Consider the following 26,208-nt stretch of genomic DNA (forward strand, 5'->3'; position numbering starts at 1 on the left):
TTTCTTTTTATACAACGTTATATATTCAATTTTAAAGTCATAAAATTTAGAAAATTCTATACAATACAAAAAACTAACAAACTTCAGAAATTTGTCAGAAAAGCTTTCTGGTCCATGATTGCAAGATGAAATTCACACAAAACTATTGTATATTTTCTTTTGATTTCAACATTGGTCCGAATATTGAGATAACCACAAAACACACACTTAAATCTATATATTGATGAAAGAGAAATGAGTTTATTTATGTATCTGATAAATTAAATTGCATCTAGTACAATTTTTAATTGCATATGATAGATGTTTCCTTCCGGTCTAAGAAAATGAATAAAGTTACGGGTAAAAGTTTTATAAAATTTTATTAAACTAATAACACATAAGTTTTGTTTAGACTTTTATATTGATTATTTAAAATTAATATATAATTTTATTTGAATATCCGATATATAGGTGATGTGGCATGATTTTATGGTGGACTGATGTAGGTGGTATAATGTAGCATGATTTTATAAAAACTAAAAAATATCAAATTAATGAAATCAAAAAGTAAAATAGCATTGTACTTTGAAAGTACATTGTTATTTATGACCATATAAAAAAACCTTTACGCGCCTATCTATTACCCATGTTTTACTACAAGTACTAACAAATAAGTTTAACTATAAAGACTTGTTTTTTAATATAAAGGACAAAGAATCTCCTAAAAATACCTGTGAGACAAAAATTCAAAAAAATTTGGTTATTGTAAATAAGCCATAAAGTAAACTGTCAAAGGAATTGTAATATGAGGGAATCGAATAACATACTTTCAAGAGAGGAAGTAACAAAAAAAAGTGGTTCTTTTTATTCTTGAAGATATATGGCTTAAAGTTACTGGTTTCAAGAATGATTACATGTGATTTGATTATGAAGTGAAGAGGAAGTGGGGAATTCATGTTGATAAGATTAATGATGATGTTTAGCTGAAATTTTAATAAGATAAATTGAATGTGGTTAGTTTGGGATTTGAATACTTGAAAGAAAGTCTGGTCTAAAATATGGGATAGTCTACGAAATAAAAGAAAAGGCGGCAATATGGTATTTTGATTGTTAGTAGTGCTAATAAAAACTTCTATTATAATGCTACTTTGTTAGTGATCTGTAAAATGAAAATTCAAAAGTGCAGAGTGTGGAAAGTGGATATTTTTTGAAGGGCATGATGGTCTTTTATTAAAAAAATGAAAGTTCAAAAGAAAAAAGAGGGTTGCGGTGAGATGTACAGTAAAGCAAAAGGGCTAAATGATTGGTTAAAAAGATTTACTGTATTTTTTATCAGGTGGGTCCTTTGATTGAGTTTTTTTGAGATGGATATGAAAATTGATATTCGAGCCTACACTGTTAAGGTAGCAAAACCATCGAATTGACAATTGAACCATCTATAATTGGGTTAAATAAAGAAAATTTTAATTTTCAAAATAATAAAAAACTAGAATTAAACAAACCACTACATGGGTGATATTCAAGATAACCTTCTTGTTTCCCTCTTGAGAATAACAACGCACCTTTAGGTTCTAGCACGGGAGTTAAATTGGACAACCATGCCCATCTATTTGCTTATTATAGCATCCTCTTTTTTATTAATAACATTAAATGAACTTTCATTTTGGTGCTCCTGGTGTTCCTTGAACCCATCTCCTCAACCTATAATTTTCATAAGATGAAAAAGAAAGTCGTTTAAAACTAAAATTTTCATTCAAGAACACAAGCACTCAACTAAATTTGGCATCCAAGAACACAAGTACAATCTACATACTCGAAGTAAAAATTTTGATTACTTCCAGTAACTAAAAATGGATGTTTAGAGATATTTAACCTTCCCCCGGTGCATTTATTTGTGTGTTATAGTGGCCAGACTTTCATTTCTTTTTTATATATAATTGTTTCTGAAATAAGAAGATAATAAAGAATAATCACAATTATTTGAAATATGTATATGAAAAAAAAGAATCACAAAATAAAATAACTTACAACCAAGTGCTTCAATCCAATCGCAACCTTCCCACCCAAATTAATTACAGCCAACTACAAACTAACTCAAAACCCATAAACTTGTCAAAATCCTCTTTTCTTGACGAATAATTGGTGATTCTCTCTTTCAATTTCTATTGATATTGGATTCTGTAGGTAAGATTCATCTCTGATGAGTGTAAACTGAAATTAGATGAATTATAGATATGGAGTGAGAAGAAGGAAGGAAATCTGCTCATATGTCGTTGAAAATCTTTGCCTGTCAAATAAAATGTAACACATTTATAAAAGAAATTGGGTTTTTAAGCTTAATCAATACCCAATTTTGACAAGCAAATAATATTGATGGAAATTTTGATCTACATTATAATGCACAGGGTTGACATGATAAATTTGCTTGGAAGGAGAGGGGAGAAGGAATTATAACAAAAAAAATTCAAATATTTACCTTGTGCATTTGGAGTTTAGACTTTTCTGAGCACAAAAAAACCCATATAACAAATGAAAACATTTTATTTATTCTTGCAGCCACACTTTTTTCACTATTTGTGAATTCTGCACCAGATCAAAAATACTAGTGTAAAAAGGGATTTAAAAGAATATGAACTCAAAAAACTAAAGGATTTTAGTGAGACTACTTGAAGAGGGAGCTTCATCTTATGATCACAAACCCTATATTTCAGAAAATCCCAATCATACCTACAATTGAAGTTAAAACCTAAATCAGAAAGAGATAAGTCGAAGAAATGAAAAAACCTAAATCAGAAAGATAGAGGGTGACAGATGTGTGTGTGTGCGCGAACATAAAGCAGAAAGGCAAAGATCTAACAGAGGAAGAAAGAAGACAAATATATTAAGGTTTTAAACAACAAATAGAATGAAGATGAAACGTCTGACACTAATATGTCTTAAGATCGAGACCATAAACGAAGTATTTACCTTTTTTTGCTCAATCGTTGGCAGCGATCGGAAACAAAGACGAAGGCCCAGACACCTAGGTTTTTCTAAAGAGGGGAGAGAAATTGATTTTTAAGAGAGAGTCTGTATTTCAAAATTTGAATTCAGATTTAGATAAAAAAAAAGTCAAATTGAACTGAATGAAGGAGGGGTATAACTGGAAATTCACTTTGATGTAAAATGCTTGGTGGAAGTGACACCTGGACACAAGGTTTCGTTTATTAAATAGGAAGAAGGAAGATATATATATATATATATATATATATATATATATATATATATATATATATATAATTTTAATAATATATAATAAAATCATAATTAATATAATAAAAAAAGAATAAAAGTGAAATTATAAAATAAAACCAACTAGACGATACGGTATGGCGTATTTATTTGCTCGTTATGGTGACATGGAACGCCATAACGACGGGAACACCGCCGCCCCCCTTTCTCGTTTCTTCTCGTTAAGGCACTTCTCGTGCCCGTTACCACGTATTGAAACGGGGGAAATATATATGTTGGGTATGTGACCGTTTGCAACGGTCAAATTTTAAAATATTTTTTTTACCCTTTTAACTTTATATAAATACTCATTTTACTTCAATATTTTTACATGTTTCTCTCATTCTCTCTATATTTTATACTTTCTTTTAATAAAAAAAATGGAGCAAAACTCAAACACCCCCCCCCCCCCTCTTCATCATCAAACCCAAACACAAAACCAAACACAACATCGTCTCTCGGATATGCGAGTTATGAAAATTATATCAATATTTTATCATCTTAAAGATCACCACAAATCTCATACCAAGGCGCCGCTTTCAATCTCGCTTCACCACCACAGTAATTTTCCTACATACCTTACCTTCAACAAAATCTATTTGGTCAAAACCCAAATTTACAACAAAATCTTTTCCTTACTTTTGCTTCGATGCAACAAACCACCACCTCCAACACAACCATCAGTTTAAGTGGAAGCGGGAGGTAGTAGGAAAGGGAAAGGGAAAGGAAAAGCAAAAGGGAAATCGATAGCGGTTGAAACTGAAAATGTAGACGTTCCACAATGGTGGACACCGAAGGAGGAATATGCTTTGACGGCGGCATGGTGTACTACTTTAATAGACGAACTCCGCGGAAATAAAATGAAGAAAGGTGCTTATTGGGGGTCGGTGCGCGAAAAATTCCACGCTATTTTGAAGAAACAACTATATCACAATAATGACATGTTAAGCAGCAAATAGAGTCAAATAACTAAGCGATGCAACAAATTCAACGACATTTACAATCGGTTTGAGGCGCAATAGCAAAGCGGAACCAACGACTTCGATTTGTTCAAATCTGAAAAAGAACAATATCGGGTCGAAATGTGACATGTTTTCGAGTTTGAGAAATCATGGGAGTTGTTGAGAGCAGATCCAAAGTGGAATAAAACTCCTACATCGTCGGAGGTTCAATCCAAAAGGTCTCGCAATTCGAGCTCGGTCGACGTGTCAGACGTACGGACTCACATCGATCTAAACGACGACACCGATGAAATCCCGGATGATATCGAGGAGATATCCCCACCACGACGACCACCCGAACGAGACAAAGCGATACGCGTTGCAAGGCATGCGGAGGAGGTTGAGGCGAAAGCAAAAGATGCAGTGAAAATGAGAGCGAAATTCGATGAGCACAATTTGTTAATAAAAGAAAAAAATGAATTGAAACATCGTCACTTGGAGTTCCTAGAAAGGCAAGCACGGGAGAAGTAGGAGCAAAAAGAGAGAAAACTAATGACAAATCAGTTGTCAATTCTTCGGACTAGCGATGAGGGTTTGACGCATGAAGATCTAGTGGTGCTACAAGCAATGAATCATCAAATTATGAAGAAGTATTTCGGTTAATTAGGATTAGTAGTAAAATGTAATGGTTTTAGGTTTAATTTAAATGTTATTTGGGTTAATTAGAACTTGAAAAAAATGTTATCTTTTGAAATTTGAAATTATGTCTTTTTTTTATTGTAATTTTAATTTTAGTTTTTAAATATTATGTATTTTTTTGTTTTTTAAATATTATATTTTATAAAAATGTATTTCTGTTATTAATTAAAAAATAAAAAAAAAACAAACAAACAAACTCAAAAAAAAAAATATGACATGGAAAAAAATTAGTGTTAGATCATGAAAATTAGTGGGACACCAATTTAATTTTACATCTACCACTACCACACCAATAAGGGTTATGTTAGGAAACCAAAATAAAGATCGTGTGTTCCAAATTCAACGCATAAATGTCAAATTAAAAAACTGCTACAAAATCAAAATCAAAATCAAAATAAGTGGCGGTGAATAAAGGCATAAAAGGAAAAAGAAAATTTTATTAAGTGGATGGATAAAAAAACCAAAGGGAACATCTGGCATGTTGATCACTTCTTTTAATTGCTCTCTACTCTCTAGCTGGCGTTGAGTTTTATCATTGATACCCGCCTTAATAATCGGGATTAGATTCCCATGGTGGAAAGCATGCATTAATTTATCAATGTAATTAAACAAACTATGCCCATATAAGATATGAAACTAACAGTTTGGTACTTTGGTTAATCTCATCTTTCTTGTTTGGGAAGACCGAAGATGACGATGATAAGCAACCTGGTACGATATGGTAGAAGGCAGCTTCACACAATAGTCTCTAGAGAAATCATCAAACCCTCTTCTCCGACACCTTCCCACCTCAAAACTCACAATCTTTCGATAATGGATCAAATCACGCCCAACACATTTATGCCAATAGTTACATTCTACCCAAACACCCGCGGGATTTATCGTGGTTTCCATGATAAGACACTTAACCTGAAGAACTCATTGTCTCAAACATTAACAAAGTACTATCCTTTTGCTGGTAGATTCGCTAAAGTGAAACCTTCGTATGTAGATTGCAACGACAATGGAGCTGAGTTCCTTGAAGCATCCATTGATACCACACTATCGGATTTCCTTCAAAACTCGTCGCATGAAGATCTTGACCAATTCTTTCCACATGGTCTAGTACATTTCAACTCCAACTACGGAGATGATGATCTTCAAAGTGATCAAGTGACTCCACTGGAGGTTCAGATCAACCATTTTGAATGTGGAGGAGTAGCGGTGGCAGTGTCGTTGTCACACAAGATTGCAGACGGAAGCAGTTTGGTTCATTTTATAAACGATTGGGCTAAAATGACACGACGGAAATATGAGTTCTCCATTGACGACCCCTTCTTTTTTCCTTTCCAATACATGAATCTAAATCCAAGTAGGTATATCATATCGAGACCTGACGATTGTCTCATCACAAGAAGGTTCATGTTCCCCGGTTCAAAGATAAACGAGCTTAAACTGAAAGTGAAAGCCATGGCAGCAGAATCTGGTCAACCGATCACAAACCCTACTCGTGTTGAAGTCTTGACCTGGCTGCTTTACAAGTGTGCAATGGCAGCAGCTACTAAAAATAATTCAGGATCTTTCAAACCCACTGGTGCTGTCCAAATAGCAAACCTTAGAGGCTTAATGATGGAGCAGCTTCCGGAAAAGAGCATTGGAAATTTGATAATGCCCATGGAGATTCTAATAAAGAAGGAAAGTGAAATGAACCCCGAGTTATTCATTAGTGGGTTCAAGAAGCAAAAAATACAATTCAAATCCCTAAGAAATATTGAAACTGTCTTTGGTGTTCTAGACAGTGATTTAGAAGAACAACTAAGAAAAGTTGATGACGTTTATATCTTTACAAGCCTGTGTGGATATCATGCATATGAGATTGATTTTGGTTGGGGAGAGCCTATAAAAGTAGCCCTTGCCGGAGTTGCGAGGAAAAATACCTTTATTCTTACAGATGCCCCGAACAAGGATGGTATTGAAGTACTCATGTGTTTGGGAGAGCATGACCTTGCCATTGTTCAAAGTGACCCCGAACTTCTTGCCTTTGGCTATTTTTAGGGCATCACTTTTACACTAACTAATACTGTATATAGTGTTGGTACTTGGTAGTGTTATGCTATTTATCCACATTAAATATGTTAAAAGTTTCATTTGTATAATTTCATCTTAGTTATGTTTTGTTTATTTTATATAATTATAATGTTTATCTTAGTTATGTTTTGTTTATTTTATATAATTATAATGTTTATGTAATAGCGTTATCAAATTTATGTCAAATGTAAGTCTGTTTTATTTAATAAATCCGTTTACGGATATTTTGTTCATAAAATTTTGATAATATAATTTATTAAGCATATGTAATAAAAGTATATTAGTCAAATTTATAAAACCAAATAAATATAAAGGTTGTTTTTATAAAATTATAAAAGTTGGATGAAGAAGAATATACCTAAAATATTCTTTTTATTGTTAAATATAATGTAATGAGTTGGAGTAATTTAGTGTTTATGTTATCTTTTACAATGTAATTATAAGTATAGTCTAAAAAATAATGTTAAGGATATGGTGGTTGCACTAAAATTTCCAATTCTAATTTACTTACTTTTTTTGTGAATTTTAGAAAATAACTGATAAGCTTTTTTTTCTTCTATTTACATATAAACTATATTTGTAGGCGTCTCTAAACATCAATAAAATAATAATTATTATTATTAAGATCGTTAGTCTTTACTAAAAAGGAAGTCGTCAATCACAAAATGAAAATATTTTAAGGAGAAAATTTGTGAAATGATAAAAAAGGAGGGGCTGTTTGAAGAAAATGACTAAGAATTAGGAGTTTTCGAAAAATGACCACGACTTCCGCAGAGAGGGCCTCTGCGGAAGTCCTTTACCTCTGAGGAACAAGAAAACTCTCTGAGGAAATGACGTGGCGGTGGAAAAAGAGAAAAAAATAAAAAAATTTATAAAATTTTAATTCCACAGAGGGTGCATCGTTCCACAGAGATGCCCTCTGAGAATCTATTCTTTAGAGGTACTCCTTTGAGGAATTGTTCTTCGCTAAAACATAGCCTATGTTGTAACATCCCAAAAATAAGACTATAATTTTTTTTTTGTTTTTAAAATTAGTAAAACATCAAACCATACTATAGTCATAAAACCAAGGTTATCAAATGTATTGATACATCATTAATATCATAGTAAATCATAAAATGCTGAAACATGTGGTGTGTGCTCTGCAATCATCCCAAGATTTTCCCTTTGAAAACAGAAGTACCTGAAACAAAAACAGAAAACCGTAAACACAAAGCTTAGTGAGTTCCCACAATACAATAACACACATACAATTGCGATGGGCTACCCCCATGGTCTAACATCCAAGTGTCATGGGCTACCCCCATGGTCTTTTCCTTGGAATGTCATGGGATACCCCCATGGTCTAATTAATATCCAAGTGTCATGGGCTACCCCCATGGTCTTTCCCCTGGAATGACATAGGCTACCCCTATGGTCTGATATCTAAGTGCCTCAGGCTACCCCTGAGGTCTTCCATACAAGTGTCTCAGGCTACCCCCGAGGTCTATCAAAAAAAGCAAGCACATATACAATTATCTTGTCACCTAACAAGTAATGGGACGGCCTCGGTGCCTTCGACCCATTGAAATAGTGAGAGAACTCACCTTGCACTGCCGAATCTCACAGAAAGAATCTCTGGCTGTTGCCCCGCCTAAAACTCGCGCTACAAATTACCAAAATAATCATCCATCAATAATCGGATATGGTCCACACTACGTACTCAAACTAGGGTAAAACACATTTTTACCCTTTTACTCAACATGACCCAAACCTAGGCCCAAACCAACAATCCAAAGGCCCAAATCCAAACAAACACTAAAGGCCCATATATGACCCAATTTTCCAAATTAGGCCCAAACCCTTACATGGACCTTACCCCCAAGGCCCACCAATTTTTCCTAGTCCAAACAATTGCATTTAGATAGCCCAACAAGACCCCAAGCATCTAAGCCCAGCATAATGGTCCATACCCAAAGCCCAAAATGCAAAGTCCACCAGACTGCGCGTACTCAGCTGTATGCTAAGCGTACATGCTTTTGGGCTTGTACGTTGCACGTACTAGGTTGTACGCCCAGCGTAATCATCCCAATCAGCCACATTTCATGTTTAGCCCTTAATCCCTTAAGACAATGCTCAAAAACGTAGATCTGATTTCCTTGAGCTGGATTATCACGTAAAGTTGCTAACTTTACATTCATGCATGGCTAAATGAAGATCTTAAAGCTCAAAAGGACTTTATAAGTGAGTTAATGCATGCATGTGACCAGATATCCCATAAAGCTTGCACCTTTATGCCTAAGGAGTCCATAACAAGCTCATATCTAATAGATTAAGTCCTTCAAACGTCTTAACTCAACAACCAACCCAAAGGGACCAAAAACACAAAAAATCAAGCCATAAAGAGATCTAGACATCTACAATCCAAGTTATGAACTTGATACCTCTAAAGTCTTGCAAAAAGGTGGATGATTCTAGATCTATAAACTCCTCACCAAGCAAAGCACCTTCGATCTTCTTTACTTCCTTCACAAAAGGCAAAATAACCACCAAAATCTTCTCAAGATCTCAAATACACATCAATGGAGTCTAAGGGTCGATTTCTAGGGTTTAGAGGGATGGAGGCTGAAGTTATTAGCATCAGGTTATGAGATAAGGAGCTTAAATAGGATACAAGACCCTAAATTAGGGTTTGGGTTTGGCTGGAGTACGTCCAACCTACATATGGTATGCTCAACATACTCCATAGCGCACCCGCGACCATCCTAATCAGTACGCCTAGCATACGCCGAGATACGCCCCATGTACTGCCCTTTTCACTAGTACGCTACGCGTACACCTGTACGCCCCGCGTACCCGACTAAACCCTAAAACCATCAAACTTCCGAAGGCCATAACTTCTTCGTTATAAGTCTGTTTCCGACGATCCTTATATCCACGGAAAGGTAACGAGAAGATCTACGCTTCTATCAACTCATACTTGCCTTAGAACTTCCCAAAATAAAACCCAATTCCATAAAAGCCTGAACTGACACTTTTACCGATATACCCCTGGCTTCATAACACAAACCGAACACCCAAATTATCTAAATTACCTTATCCACACCCCAACTAGGTCTACATATCTTTTCCTCAAAGGCCCTAAACCTGATGTTACTCGGTCTTCGGGTCACCACCCCGCATTAGGAAACAATTCGGAACAGGGCGTTACAACTATCCCCCACTTGAATTATATTTCTTTATCGAAATCATTCCTTACCATCCCCGGCACACCAGATAACCTGAGAAACACGACCACAATCTTTAGCATACAACTGCCTCCCCAAGGCAACTGAACCCAACCTTAGTAGGGCTCTCCAAGCCCGAAATTGAACGAATCCTTTCCTAGCCTAGTACAGACTTATGCAGAATAGTCACATCTACTCAACCTGAAGTCTGAAGTCTCGAATTGATCTGAGTCCCTGACAGACCGCCCGTATTGAGCCATTGCTAATTCCATTCCTCATATCTATCAACTGACTGCCCACTTCTAATTGCCTGAGGTTCTCACTTAGAGAACAGAAGTACGGACCATACATTGTTGTTGACAACTTTCCACATGACAAAAGGGATTAGATATTCCATCGAGAGAAAGCTTATCCTGATGATAATAATTCCCTAAATAACACGAGACAAACTAGGAGATAAACCTTCTAGTGCTGAACAAGAATCACTGAATTCTAACCATCTACAACCCATGCGAATATGAAATTCCTCCGACACCTCCACTGATCAAACAACTCGCACAACTGCCACCACCATCTTCTTGCTACCAATCCTTCCCTAGCAACGGTAGTGATTGAACGCAAAGGTCCTTCCATGGAAAACTGTCGATTATGCTAGAATACTTGCTAACACAACTGAACTATGACTTCATTGGAGACTAACCAGCTAATCTGATCATACACCCTTCAATCAATACCCCTTAATTGATCCCGACAAGGACCCAGAACATCAACCGAACACGCTGAAACCCTCTCAGCAAGATGCGACCCACTAATGATTCATGGCATGCAGAATAGCATATAACAACTCTTGATGATATAACCCAAACAATAGCAGAGAGCCGAACCAGAGATAATACTTACCCGAACCAAAACTAAATTCCAAGTCAATATAAATTTTGATAATAACCAAGAAGAAAGCAAAGATAACATACCCGCAATATCGTCTGAAGAAACCTTGACCCTCTCTTCCTGCCGAAGTATGTGCGATGGGACCCAATCTTCCCCAACCACTAAGCATGGGCAATTTGCCCTGCTATGAAGTCTCGAATTGATCCGACTCTCTAACAGACCGCCTGTACTGAGCCATTGCTAATTCCATTCCTCTTATCAATTAACTGACTACCCACTTCTGATTCCCTGAGTTTCTCACTTAGAGAACAGAAGTACGGACCATACATTGCTTCTGATAACTTTCCACTTGACCAAAGGGGTTAGATATTCCATCAAGAGAGAGCTTGTCCTGATGATAACAATTCCCTGAACAATGCGAGATAAACTAGGAGATAAAGCTTCTAGTGCTGAACAAGACACTGCTTCCTTTAATTGTCGAACCAACATACCGTTGTTACCATCCTGAAATCCCATACTTGCCTGACTTCCACACAGGAAGAACCACTCAACACACAGTCACGAGAGCCTAATCTATCATCAAAATTGAAACCATCCTTTAACACTAAACCCTTCAACTGATAGCCTTGTCATATATATGCCCTTTTTCATATCCCGTTGAAATGAAGACCTTGCACATGCACACTCACGATTTCCAATGCGAGTTCCCACCAGAACCAACTCGTTACATAACTCATAACGCGAGATCCAAGGTTCTACAATTGCATTTTACCCAAAATCTTCTGATTCACGAAAACCCCTCACTAAATCGGGGTATAAGGATTCCCAAACCATCACTAAGACTACCAGTCTCGCACCTGGTCAAGGTACCTGGTTCATAAGAGTCCAAATGACAAGGCTACCCCGGCCTAAGCATCCCTCATCACCACTTACTGACCATACACTCAATCCTACAAACCAAGATCCAATACCTCGACCCAACGGTCTCTAATAGCTCCCACCTGCATTGACATATACACACGGACCTCGCCCACGGGTCCCACCCAAACTATACCCCGGAGTGGCCTAGCCCACGGGTCCCACCCATTGTCTTACCACATTCGAATCATCACAACCCCAGTATCCTGAGTCAAACCCGCATCCGACAGAATTCCAATCAGGTGTTCGGGTCATGCTTCGGATCCCAAAGCGCTCATCGTACAAGAAAAGGTAGTGAGGCACTAATACAACTATCAACCTAGATCCATCCACAAGCATGTTGTATAGAAGGCGCCGACCAGCTGTTGGGAGTTTCCTGAACTCCCAATTCACACAACTCCCGTCCCGACGGCCACTATGGTCGACTCTCCTCATGACTGGGATGCAAAACTTACCCTAGTTTTACACCCGATCCAACTCCCGGAAATTTCTGATTGATACTCCCCCACTTGGACTCATCGAAGCCCTCCTAACGCATGAGACTTGACGGGTTCCCAACCCATCTATCTTCATATACATAAACCCACTATGACATGCGCTTACCAACACTAGCGCTCCATTACTAGTCAAACCCAATGATTGCCCAACTCCTGAAATTTAAATAGATACTCCCCGAATGATTCCCATGATACCACACTATATCCTTAAGTTTTGAACTAGCGAATCTTCACCCCAATTTCCATCCACAAAGAATCACTGAGTTGTAACCATCTACAACCCATGCAAATATGAAATTCCCCCTACACCTCCAATGAACAAACAACTCATGCAACCGCCAACACCATCTTCTTGCTACTGCTCCTTCCCTAGCAATGGTAGTGATTGAACACAAGGGTCCTTCCATGGATAACTGTCGATTATGCTAGAACACTTGCTAACACAACTGAACTCTGAATTCATTAGAGAACTAACCAACGAATTTAATCATACACCCTTCAATCAATACCCCAGAATTGATCCCAACAAGGACCTAGAACAGCAACCAAACATGCTGAAACCCTCTCAGCAAGATGCAACCCACTAATGATTCATTGCATGCAGAATAACATATAACAATTCTTGATGATATAACCTAAAAAATAGTAGAGAATCGAACCAGAGATAATACTTACCCGAACCAGAACTAAATTCCAAGGAAATATAAATTCTGATAATAACCAAGAAGAAAGCAAAGATAACATACCCGCAATATCGTCTAAAGAAACCCTGGCCCTCTCTTCCTGCCGAAGTACCTACGATGTGACCTGAGCTGCCCCCAACCATTAAGCATTGGTAATTTGTCCTGTTATGAAGTCTCAAATAGATATGACTCCCTGACAGATCGCATGTACTGAGCCATTGCTAATTCCATTCCTCTTATCAATCAACTGACGGCCCACTTCGTGTTGCCCGAGGTTCTCACTTAGAGAACAGAAGTTCTGACCATACGTTGCTGCTGATAACTTTCCACATGGCCAATGGAATTAGATATTCCATCGAGAGAGAGCTTATCCTGATGATAACAATTCCTTGAACAGCACGAGACAAACTAGGAGATAAACCTTGTAGTGTTGAACAAGACACTGTTTCCTTTAATTGCCGAACCAACATACCGCTGTTACCATACTGAAATCCCATACTTGCTTGACTTCCACACGGGCAGAACCACTTAACACACAATCACGAGAGCCTGATGTATCATCAAAACTGAAACCATCCTTTAACCCTGAACCCTTCAACTGATACCCTTGACATATATGACCTTTTTATATCCTACTGAAATGAAAACCATGCACATGCTCACTCGCGATTTCCAATGCGAGTTCCCACTAGAACCAAGTCGGTACAAAACTCATAACCCGAGATCCAAGGTTCTACAATTTCATTTTACCTAAAATCTTCCGATTCACAAAAATTCCTCACTAAACCGAGGTATAAGGATTCCCAAACTATCGTTGAGACTACCAATCTTGCACCTGTTCCAGCTACCAGGTTCCCACGAGTCCAAATGACAAGGCTACTTCGGCCTAAGCATCCCTCAGCGCCACTTACTGACCACACACTCAAACTTGCAAACCAAGATCCAATACCTCGACCCAACGGTCTCTACCAGGTCCTTCCTGCATCGCCATATACATAAGGGCCTCGCCCATGGGTCCCACCTGAACTATACCATGGAGCGGCCTAGCCTACGGGTCCCACCCATGGTCTTACTGATGGGTTTTGGCACAATACAACATCCTATAGTGCATATACAACCCTAAATACCTTGGATCTATGTTTTCACTAATTATACATACAAATGGTTTCCAAGGCATTAAACCTCTAACTAGCATGCAATTGTCATATACCATACGAGATACTAGTTAGGGTAACATACCTTTTATGTAGCTTGAAGTCTTGATGTATTTGGCCTTAAGAGCTTAGCCCCAATAGTGTGGAAGCCTCAAATGAAGTCAGAACACATCATGGACAAAGGTAGGACTTGAGAGAGAAACTTCATGCACCCTAAAACCTTCATGAACTCCAAGAACATGCACATACATAAGGGGGTGGCGGTTTTTAGGTCAAGATGCTTGTATTTATATGTGTGGTATTTCAAGGGTCATGGGTATAACCCAAATCCATACCCATGGGTTTTATGATCCATGGTTCATGTGGCCCAACTCTTTATGTATCCATACATAAACTTGGTTCAACATGGATCTTATATAAATATCACTAATTACCATAATTAGTCCCCATAGATTTAATCAGTCTCGTTTGGTCACTAAATTAATTCCAAATTAATTCTTGATCAATACTAATTAAAACATATGATTTCATATTAATATATTATAGCTTATAATATATTAATAAATCATATACAACCTCTTCTCTCAAAAGTCCATCCTAACAAATTAACCTGATGATATGCAACCCAAATAGACCATGCTACTCTCGGGTCGAATACATACCAATAATAGTAATGGGCTTAGACATCTAATCCAACAGTCTCCCACTTGGATAAGTCTAAAACTATTATTGCGTATGACTCCAAGATCCCGACTAGCAATCGTAGCTCTTAAAAGACGTTGTCGAACTCTGACCTAGTCATGACATGTCCATTAGATAAGGGTTCATATATTCCTCCATTAGATATCATATGGACTGAGACATGGATTATAATCATTATCTCTGTCCATTTGTTGTTTCCCGATTTCCGATTTATGACGACCGACTAATTGAACAAATTCAAATCAGTCCAGGCCCGGCCGAGCACTTACGTTTGTCATCACTAAATCATCGAGGGGCCCATATATATCGCTTTTATCCCTCCAAGGGTAAAAGGAATGGATAAACTTCGACTCATATGCTTGCTCTATATACTTAGCAAATCACACACAAAGATGCGTTTTATAACACCAAGTTACTGGTGCGTTTTCATATAATCAATGTGTAACAGACTTGCAGACTGCAACTCATATCTCTTGGTTTAAAGAATATAATATATTATCGTCTCATGATCACTCGTGATAAAATCTATGAAGTGAGTCAAATGAGCGTGGGTTTAATCCAATACTCGAATCTCATTCCAGGAGCACTCATGAATGTTGCAGCAACTTTTGCTATGTTTAAACACTTTAGACATCTACAAGCCCAATTGATGACAGTCTTGATTCATACCTACTTCCAAAGTATGATTGACTATGGAGAATTTGAATAACCTAGTTATTCGGGAAGTCAAAACATGCAAAGTGAAACACAAGAATAATCGAATCCAATATGGTCTTAGAACTTATGAATATAAATAAAACACCTTTTATTTATCACCATATTGATTACACATTATTTATTGTATAATGTTTCGAATAATCAACTTTATACTTGAATAAAAACAATAGTTGTCTCATGCTCCAAGCATGCACACTATGTTTACTAAAGAATAGTTATCTCATACTCCAAGTATACACACTATGTTTGTCTATGATCATTACTTTGTGAAATAGATCAATTGAACATGATTCCAATTATGCTCATTTCACAATCCCAAATCCTTACCGCAAATGTAAGAATACAAGATTCTTTGCCATTTACCGAAATCTATTAGATTCTAAACTTATATGAATTGATCCTGAAACATCCCAAAAATACAGTCTAAAAATTTCATTTTAAATCAATAATAAAACCATATCTATCATTCAAAATATAGAAATATGAATCGTGTATCTCAAGAATATCTTAACGTCTGTCAAATATATATCAGAGTATAAACATCCCAGGCTGAATAAATGGTGTGTGCACTACAATCATACCGAGCTCCTCTTTTGAAAATCGAAGTACCTGAAACCAAAACTGAAAACCGTAAGCACGAAGCTTAGTGAGTCTCCCCAAACTACCACATACCATACACATAATCATACTACTGAGAGATACGGGCCCCGCCCACACTCAAGGATATACGGGCCCCGCCCACATTCCGCTAACTAGGAGATACGGTCCCCGCCCACACTCCGCTGGCTCTGAGATACGGGCCCCGCCCACATTCAGCTACTTCGAGATACGGGCCCCGCCCACACTCGGCTGATTTGAGATACGGGCCCCGCGCACACTCAGCTAGTCATAAAAATACATACAAGTACTACACAAACAACAAGTATCACTAAGCATATACATCTGTACCATATCAGCCATCTATGAGATACGGGCCCCGCCCACACTCAGCTACTATGAGATACGGGCCCTGCCCACACTCTATGACATACGGGCCCCGCCCACACTCACATTCCTAATAACACATACATGTATCACACAGACAACAAGTATGGCAATCCAATAATCTGACTGATATCTATACTCGGATAATAATGAGATACGGGCCCCGCCCACACTCAACTACTAACGTATCACATATACGGGCCGGCCTTGGTGCCTTAGACCCGTTCCTACTTGAAGAGGACTCACCTCGTACTGCTAAAGTCCCACGAATAAATCCCGGGCTGTTGGCTGACAGATCATCAAGCTGTCAACAACCAAATAAACCCAATTAATAATTGGATCCCAATTACATATCCATAAATCCTTGCTTGGGTAAAAGACTACTAACCCCTAACTTAGCTTGATTCAAGCCTAAGGCCCAATCCAAAGGCCCAATAGTCCGATAATCAACCAAGGCCCAACTATGGCCCAATTTTCTAAATTGGGCCCAAACCCCTCACATGGTCTTACCTTAAGGCCCAACCATTTATTCTGGTCCGAACACTTGGCAATCCAATGGCCCAATAGCTCATAATCATCAAGGCCCAGTTATGGCCCAATTTTCCCAATTGGGCCCAATCCCGTCCAATGGGCCTTACCCTAAAGCCCAATCTAAATATTCTAGTCCATATACTTGTTAATAGTTGGCCCATCAAGAGTCCAGACATCTAGGCCCAACAGAAAGGCCCAACTCAAAACCCAACACATTTAGGGTTTTCACATGAAATGACAATTAGGGTTAATTATAAACACTTAACCCATTAAGGACTTAATCCATTAAGTCCATCAATCTACTAGGTCATTCATACAGTGTAATTGGGCATAATTCATAATTCAATTCCAATGACCCATAACGCGGGTCCCGATAGGTCCAAACCAACAAACCCAAAATTAGGGTTTTCTAAACCCTAATTAGGGTTTTCTAACCCAATCACGAGCCAACCAAGTCCAAGATTAAGATTTTGGTCCATTAGGGTTCCACTAGGCCGGGCACCACCCACTGCCACCTCGGGCGGTGGTGGTCGGCAACGGCTCACGGCGGCAGGCGGCGGCATCCACCATTGCCAATGGTGGTGGTTATGATTCTATGCCAAAATAAAGACAAAGATACTCCAAGCACCAATCCACACACAGACACCCAATCACACAGCCACCGGAGATGGTGGTTAGTGGCGGCAAAACGGTGGTGGTGGTGGGTTTTCCGGCCACACAATCACATGTACAACCTCTTGATTACCGAATCCAACAAATACACTCAAATACAAACCCATACACACACCCACAGCCACATCTCACGGTGGCTGTTGGTGGCACGATGCGACAAAAAGTGGCAGAATAAGAAGAAGTGGCGGCAGCCACCATGGTTGGCTGCCATGGTGGTCCGCTAGTGTTCCGGAAAACAGCACCCACTATGCTTCACTGAAATATACACACATATGAATGAAAACCCTTACCGAGTTAATGTATTCCATTTCTGGAGGAGGGCGGCGGCGGAGAGGTAGAGAACGGACAGTAAACATCACCGCAACAGTGGCGGCGCCAACGAACGGCCCATCGACTTCATGGTTATCGGCCGGCGATGCCGGTGACGTGGCAGAAGGTGAATCGGAGGGAGGGACGTCGCACAATCGAGAATCAACAGCAGCAGAAGCCGTGACGTGTTCTCCGGTGGTTTGTCTTCGTTGGCAGCAGTGCAACGGCGGCTCCCGAGCTTCACGACGATGGGGCGGCGACCGAAAGACTTCACCATGGTGGTGGCTGGCATCAAGAACTAGGGTTAGGGTTTGGTGATGCTTCCATAACACAGGAGGGGAATGACGGGTCTTAACCCCCGTCCCATATTAAGACTTCGCCTAAATTAACAGATTCGGTCCCTCCTCCTAAATTCATTACAAAGCAACTCCATATTTTACTGTTTTAGTCGCTGTTTTCCTAAAATCTATTCGCTATAAGTCCCTTGATACAATATAAGCTCCAAATTCCCGTAATTACAATATTTAACTCCCATAGTTAACCCTGATATATGATTATGAATTTAGGGCTTCAGTAAAATAATATAAAATATACTTCTCATCCCGGGGTTTATTTATTTATTTAATAAACGGGGTGCTACAACTCTCCCCCACTTACATTAGATTTCGTCCTCGAAATCATTCATTATCATTCCTTACGTGCCGAACAACTCAAGTAGCATGGCCACAGCCCTGGGCACTCCGTAGCCTTCCCAAGGCAATCTAAATCAGCCCTCGTAGGGTTCTATAACCGGTAGATGCACGAATTCCTAGCGTTATGCTCACATTACTCAATCTGAAATTCAAAGTCTCGATATGGTCTGACTCTCTGTCAGACCGCCCATACCAAATCATTATCGTTGAATCCAATCCACTTGTCTCTCAGATTCCCACTCATCTTCTGATAACTCAAGGCTCCCACTAGGAAACAGAATCACATATTCCCTTATCCCTGCAGATCACTTATACTTGGCCAAGGCTCAGATAATCCCGCTGTGAGTGACTTAGCATAACCCAACCTATTTGTGATTCTAACCATACAAGAAATCCCAAAATACCATTACTTCTCGAGACACTGAAACTGTCCAAAGCACTGAACTTCCTGAAACACTGAATTGCCTGAACACTGAACTGCCTGGAACACTGAACTGCCTTAACACTGAACTGCCTGAAACACCGAACTGCCTGAACACTGAACTACTTGAAACACTGAACTGCCTGAACACTGCACTGCCTGGAACACTGAACTGCCTTAACACCGAACTACTTAAAACACTGAACTGCCTGAAACACTGAACTGCCTGGAACACTGAACTGCCTGAACACTGAACTGCCTGAAACACTGAACTGTCTGAAACACTGAACTATCTGAAATGGCATGTTGCTACATGACCGCTTTCCAAAATCTATCGAGACCTTCCCGGTCTCAATTCATCCGTCAGTCATCTGAAATACCGGGTTCTAGCCCTACTGTGGAACCAAAGGGCTCCCACCTAGTCACCTCACACGACTTTCGTACGAAATCCTTGTCTGGAACTAGTTGCCACTAGTTATCATGCCACTGCGGTTCTAACAACCTCCCGATCCAACCGATCGGGCCCATGCGTCGAATCTTGACGTCCAAATCCAAGACTAAAAGTGATTGCTACCTAACCAATGGTAGCCTTATACCACCAGCAATCTCATACAGTTTATTGCTTCCCTGATCCCATAACTGTAGTGGCGCTCCTACAGTCTTATCACCGACTCAACCAGATCTAATCCATCTGGGTAATTCTGAAATCCGATTCGTGGATCCCATATCCTCACCGTTGCACCCGAACTGGTGGGTACCACTGTTCCTTCCGCGTCCTAACAACGCGCTCATGCTATCTACCAACCAAGTGAATGCTACGATACACCCGTAGTCTTACAACACTCTATCACTATCTGACTGCTAGTGAATGCTACGGCTACACCCGCAGACTTACCACACTCTATCACTATCTGACTGCTAGTGAATGCTACGGCTACACCCGCAGACTAACAACACTCTATCACTTTCTGACTGCTAGTGCATGCTACGGCTACACCCACAGACTTACAACCCTCTCATTCTGGTCGATCCCGCACTCGACCTAACACTCAACTGAACTTCAGTCCTAACTGGAGCTCTAACCTGGTTCCCAAAACTTGATATCTGATGCCAAGAAAAGCATGAACCAAACGTTGGAACGTTTCTAAACTTCCAACTCACCCAATCCTCCACCTAGACGACCACTCGACCGCCTTCCCCCTAACAGGGGATGCGAAACTCATGCTAGTTTCACACCTATTTCTGCTCCTGGATGCCTGATCGATTCTCCCCCACTTAGCTTCAACTAACATTCCACAACACACAATACTGGAAGGATTCTCAATCCTTCTTACCACCCATGACCAATCTGCTAGAAACCACACTTACCCTTTTCTAGTGTTTCAACACCAGCTAATCCAAAAGATCACACAACTTCTAAGAATCCGAATAAATCTCCGGTAATAACCCGCTAGACCAAGGAAGCTCTGAATCTCAATTGGAGACCGCGGAATCTCCCACTGCATCACAGGCTCTATCTTGGCCAGAACGACTAGAATACCTTTATGATTGACAAGGTGCATAAGAAATTGCACCTCGCGCAACCAGAACTCACATTTGGAGTACCTTGCAAAAGGTCTCTCCCTCCTCAAAGTCTCTAGCACCTCCCTCAGGTGCTTCTCGTGCTGCTCCTCAGTCTTGGAATAAACCAAGATGACGCTGTACTCTCCCAAATCCCGCAATTTGGGAAATGATCTTTTGCTATCCGCTAATAATTCTCGGTATGCAATTGGCATATGCCATTTCTTGGAAGTATAATTCAACACAAACAGAGGATAACCCAGAGACACACTTACTCAAACCCTTGGAACGAAAGGCTCCCTTGTGCAGTTTCCCGCAAGTGATGCACCAAATTTGGTCCTACTGGTCTCTCGAAAGCTAATCCTAAATCTAGGGCCTCCTCCCGAGACCCTTCATCATAAGCAAATGATCTGGTTCCCTCTTACCTATATGCTCCAAGTCCATATCCCGTTCTCAAGCTCTAGGAGTCATATCATTCAGGGTCTTGCACCCCGAGATACTCACGATCTCCCTGCTAGCATTCTACAGTATGTTATGATAAATTACCTTCTTCATTTCCTCATCTGCTGCATACTGTGGTACCATATAAGCTCCTTCCCGAGACTTGGCAGTGATCTCTGCCACAGTCTCAGTCGTCTGGTGGAGATCTAACAACTCTTGCGCCAACTGTTGCGCCTCAATCGCCTGGGCACACTCTGCCCAGAATCTGGTCTAAAAGTCATCCAATGAAATAGCATCAACTGCTTCATCACTCGACTCACTACCAACCTCTTCCTATCAATCTCGTGCTCTATCCCTCAGGAGACAGGAAGTAAGTCAGATCTTGTCTCCTTTCGAGAAGATATCTGGTACGAAAAGTGTTGGTGACATCTGCCAACCATTTGCTGCTAACAATGGGGTCCCTAACCCCCATGACAATCTGAAGCTTCACAAGCTCTGAATTCCCGAAACATCAACGTACGGGTCCCTATCATGACTGCAATCTCAGTGTGGAATGCACTCGGCCTCTCATCACAAATCTCTATAATGCCCTCCTTGATCATACTGAGGATTACAGGAGTCTGGTCAATGATACCGCGTATAATATCAGATGGAGTGAACTCCCTCATCTGATCATCGGGCTGCCCAGCTACAGAGTCCGAGCCTGATCCCTCGTCGACACCAGAACTACCATCTGGTCTACCACGTAGCGTCACTATACTCGGTAATACCGTCACGATCCTCATATTACTCATCATGCTCGAGGGATCTCACACACTACAAGTTCCCTGGTCTTATCTCAGCCTTCCTTGATTCGAGTATGGATCCTCTACTTTCAGTAGTACGGGCCCATACTACCTTCCACATCTATCCGTACTTTCCTCAAGAACTGCCTTGACTCCACCAAGTCCCTTCTACTGCTACTGCTCTCTGCTACTCTCATCCTAGGCTTGCCCTAGGGTAATCACCATCCCGCTCTCCGCCATCAGCTGCATAAGAAGTCCCTGCTTTCTTCCCTAACTAGCTCGCGAATACTATTACAAATTACTCAGACTAGATAATTCTTCGAATGAGAGGTCCTACCCTGCAACGGTTGGACTCAAACAAGAGCTGCGAAATAGAGCTAGACCTAACCTTCTGGAATTATTTAGTCCTTGCAATATGTAACGTAACATATTCATTTATTAGTTAGTAAAAGATAGCTAAGACTCCTAAAAGCACAAAGCAAGCAACATTCGAGCATCGAGTACACATAATCAAGCATCTACTACTCTGGCTATCATACTGACAATTCTGTACTAGCATGCAGTTTTCATAAAGCTGAAACACATATAGCAGGCACATAAGGCATCCTTCCTAGATCCTTAGTCCTAATATAGCATGTTGCTCTAATAAAGCTGATAATTATAACATAGCATAAACTTGTATGGGTAATTTGGGAGTACTTACTTGAGCTCGGCTGATTGCATGCACCACACCCGTTTCTCTTTTCAAAGTTCTCTTCTTTCTAAAAATTCTTTTCGCTTTTTCTAAATCTCTTTTCTTTTCTCAAAACTCCTTTTTACAAAAATTGAGTTTCCTTTTGAAATTTCTATACCAATTCCTTAGTTTAAGTTCAGACATACCCAAAAGTGTGCCCGAATCCCTCAAACCAAGGCTCTGATACCAACTTGAAACATCCCAAAAATACAGTCTAAAAATTTTGTTTTAAATCATTAATAAAACCATATCTATCATTCAACATATAGAAATCATGAATCGTGTATCTCAAGAATATATTAACGCCTGTCAATATATATCAGAGTATAAACATCCCAGGCTGAATAAATGGTGTGCACTTCAATCATCCCGAGCTCCTCTTTTGAAAATCGAAGTACCTGAAACCAAAACTGAAAACCGTAAGCACGAAGCTTAGTAAGTCTCCCCAAACTACCACATACCATACACATAATCATACCACTGAGAGATACGGGCCCCGCCCACACTCAAGGAGATACGGGCCCCGCCCACACTCCGCTAACTAGGAGATACGGGCCCCGCTCACACTCCGCTGGCTGGCTCTGAGATACGGGCCCTACCCACACTCAGCTACTTTGAGATATGGACCCCGCCCACACTCGGCTGCTTTGAGATACGGGCCCCGCCCACACTCGGCTACTATGAGATACGGGCCCCGCCCACACCCAGCTAGTCATAAAAATACATACAAGTATTACACAAACAACAAGTATCACTAAGCATATACATCTGTACCATATCAGCCATCTATGAGATACGGGCCCCGCCCACACTCAACTACTATGAGATACATGTCCCGCCCACACTCTATGAGATACGGCCCCCGCCCATACTCACATTCCTAATAACACATACATGTATCACACAGACAACAAGTATATCAATCCAATAATCTGACTGATATCTATACTCGGATAATAATGAGATACGGGCCCTGACCACACTCAACTACTAACGTATCACATATACGGGCCGACCATGGTGCCTTAGACCCGTTCCTACTGGAAGACGACTCACCTTGTACTGCTGAAGTCCCGCGAATAAATCCCGGGCTGCTGGCTGACAGATCATCAAGCTGTCAACAACCAAATAAACCCAATTAATAATTGGATCCCAATTACATATCCATAAATCCTTGCGTGGGTAAAAGACTACTTACCCCTAACTTAGCTTGATTTAAGCCCAAGGCCTAATCCAAAGGCCCAACAGTTCGATAATCAACCAAGGCCCAACTATGGCCCAATTTTCCAAATTGGGCCCAAACCCCTCACATGGTATTACCTTAAGGCCCAACCATTTATTCTGGTCCGAACACTTGGCAATCCAATGGCCCAATAACTCATAATCATCAAGGCCCAGTTATGGCCCATCTATGGCCCAATTTTCCCAATTGGGCCCAATCCCGTCCAATAGGCCTTATCCTAAAGCCCAATCTAAATATTCTAGTCCATATACTTGTTAATAGTTGGCCCATCAAGAGTCCAGACATCTAGGCCTCACAGAAAGGCCCAACTCAAAACCCAACACATTTAGGGTTTTCACATGAAATGACAATTAGGGTTAATTATAAACACTTAACCCATTAAGGACTTAATCCATTAAGTCCATCAATCTACTAGGTCATTCATACAGTGTAATTGGGCATAATTCATAATTCAATTCCAATGACCCATAACGCGGGTCCCGATAGGTCCAAACCAACAAACCCAAAATTAGGGTTTTCTAAACCCTAATTAGGGTTTTCTAACCCAATCACGAGCCAACCAAGTCCTAGATTAAGATTTTGGTCCATTAGGGTTCCACTAGGCCGGGCACCACCCACTGCCACCTCGGGCGGTGGTGGTCGGCAGCGGCTCACGGCGGCAGGCGGCAGCAACCACCATTTCCAATGGTGGTGGTTATGATTCTAGGCCAAAATAAAGACAAAGATACTCCAAGCACCAATCCACACACACACCCAAACACACAGCCACCGGAGATGGTGGCTAGTGGCGGCAAAACGGTGGCAACCACCACCTCACGGTGGTGGTGGTGGGTTTTCCAGCCACACAATCACATGTACAACCTCTTGATTACTGAATGCAGAAAATACACTCAAATACAAACCCATACACACACCCACATCCACATCTCACGGTGGCTGTTGGTGGCACGATGCGACAGAAAGTGGCAGAATAAGAAGAAGTGGCGGCAGCCACCATGGTTGGCTGCCATGGTGGTCCGCTAGTGTTCCGGACAACAACACCCACTATGCTACACTGAAATATACACACACATGAATGAAAACCCTTACCGAGTTGATGTATTCCATTTCTGGAGGAGGGCGGCGGCGGAGAGGTAGAGAACGGATAGTAAACATCACCGCAACAGCGGCGGCGCCAACGAATGGCCCATCGACTTCATGGTTATCGGCCGGCGATGCCGGTGGCGTGGCAGATGGTGAATCGGAGGGAGGGACGTCGCACAATCGAGAATCAACAGCAGCAGAAGCCGTGACGTGTTCTCCGGCGGTTTGTCTTCGTCGGCAACAGTGCAACGGCGGCTCCCGAGCTTCACGACGATGGTGCGGTGGCTGAAAGACTTCACCATGGCGGCGGCTGGAATCAAGAACTAGGGTTAGGGTTTGGTGATGCTTCCATAACACAGGAGGGGAATGACGGGTTTTAACCCCCATCCCATATTAATACTCCGCCTAAATTAACAGATTCGATCCCTCCTCCTCAATTCATTACAAAGCAACTCCATATTTTACTCTTTTAGTCCCTGTTTTCCAAAAATCCATTCGCTACAAGTCCCTTGATACAATATAAGCTCCAAATTCCCGAAATTACAATATTTAACTCCCATAGTTAACCCTGATATATGATTATGAATTTAGGACTTCAATAAAATAATATAAAATACACTTCTCATCTCGGGGTTTATTTATTTATTTAATAAACGGGGTGTTACAGATCCTCTTATAATGACTATGCACAAAAGTCACAAAGACTTGGCAACAGACATTTACAAAGTATTCCAATGGAGAGGAATTCCATGGAAACGAAGTCTCAAAGTACATTCATGTGAACATCCTTCTTGCATTAAGTTTTCTAATCTTACATAGATTCAACGAATAACTTCCACCTATGAAAACATTTCCATATTCCTATTTTGACTATCACTTCTGAACAAGAGTTGCCTCATTTCAGAATATGTCAATATGGTCCTTCCAAAATTTACACTATACTTCCAGCTGTCCATGAGCAACCAATCTTTGGTAAACCTCAGATTGTCCTCGACAAATTGCTCAATCATTTTAGTCATATCCAGTTCTAGTA

General features: G+C 40.3%; 1 protein-coding gene and 1 long non-coding RNA gene across 5 annotated transcripts; one reads left to right on the forward strand and one right to left on the reverse strand.

Annotated features, from left to right (window-relative positions):
• Positions 1–560: 560 nt before the first annotated feature.
• Positions 561–3,099, reverse strand: LOC145134467 (uncharacterized). 4 transcript variants are annotated; one of them, XR_013719168.1, is made up of 7 exons: positions 2,947–3,099; positions 2,646–2,706; positions 2,456–2,562; positions 2,008–2,266; positions 1,853–1,922; positions 1,542–1,680; positions 561–710 (listed from the first exon to the last, which is right to left on the reverse strand). It is a non-coding gene; the product is annotated as an uncharacterized LOC145134467 (long non-coding RNA). The 4 variants fall into 4 exon arrangements; XR_013719167.1 differs by lacking the exon at positions 561–710 and having other exon boundaries at positions 1,414–1,680; positions 2,008–2,190; XR_013719165.1 differs by lacking the exon at positions 561–710 and having other exon boundaries at positions 1,414–1,680.
• A 2,427-nt stretch (positions 3,100–5,526) lies between these two features.
• LOC145128622 (akuammiline synthase 1-like) lies at positions 5,527–7,076 on the forward strand. Its single transcript, XM_079063437.1, has one exon. It carries the CDS (start codon positions 5,580–5,582, stop codon positions 6,921–6,923), a length of 1,344 nt encoding a protein of 447 aa, XP_078919563.1. The 5' UTR covers positions 5,527–5,579; the 3' UTR covers positions 6,924–7,076.
• The last annotated feature ends 19,132 nt before the right edge of the window (positions 7,077–26,208 follow it).

Source organism: Lactuca virosa, chromosome 8 (assembly GCF_052849685.1).
Source record: "Lactuca virosa cultivar CGN04683 chromosome 8, Lactuca_virosa_CGN04683_v6, whole genome shotgun sequence".
Lineage (NCBI taxonomy): Eukaryota > Viridiplantae > Streptophyta > Magnoliopsida > Asterales > Asteraceae > Lactuca > Lactuca virosa.

Bases quoted from the DNA above. Each gene is read 5' to 3' on its own strand.
- LOC145128622 (XM_079063437.1), top strand. From the start codon at position 5,580: ATGACGATGATAAGCAACCTGGTACGATATGGTAGAAGGCAGCTTCAC.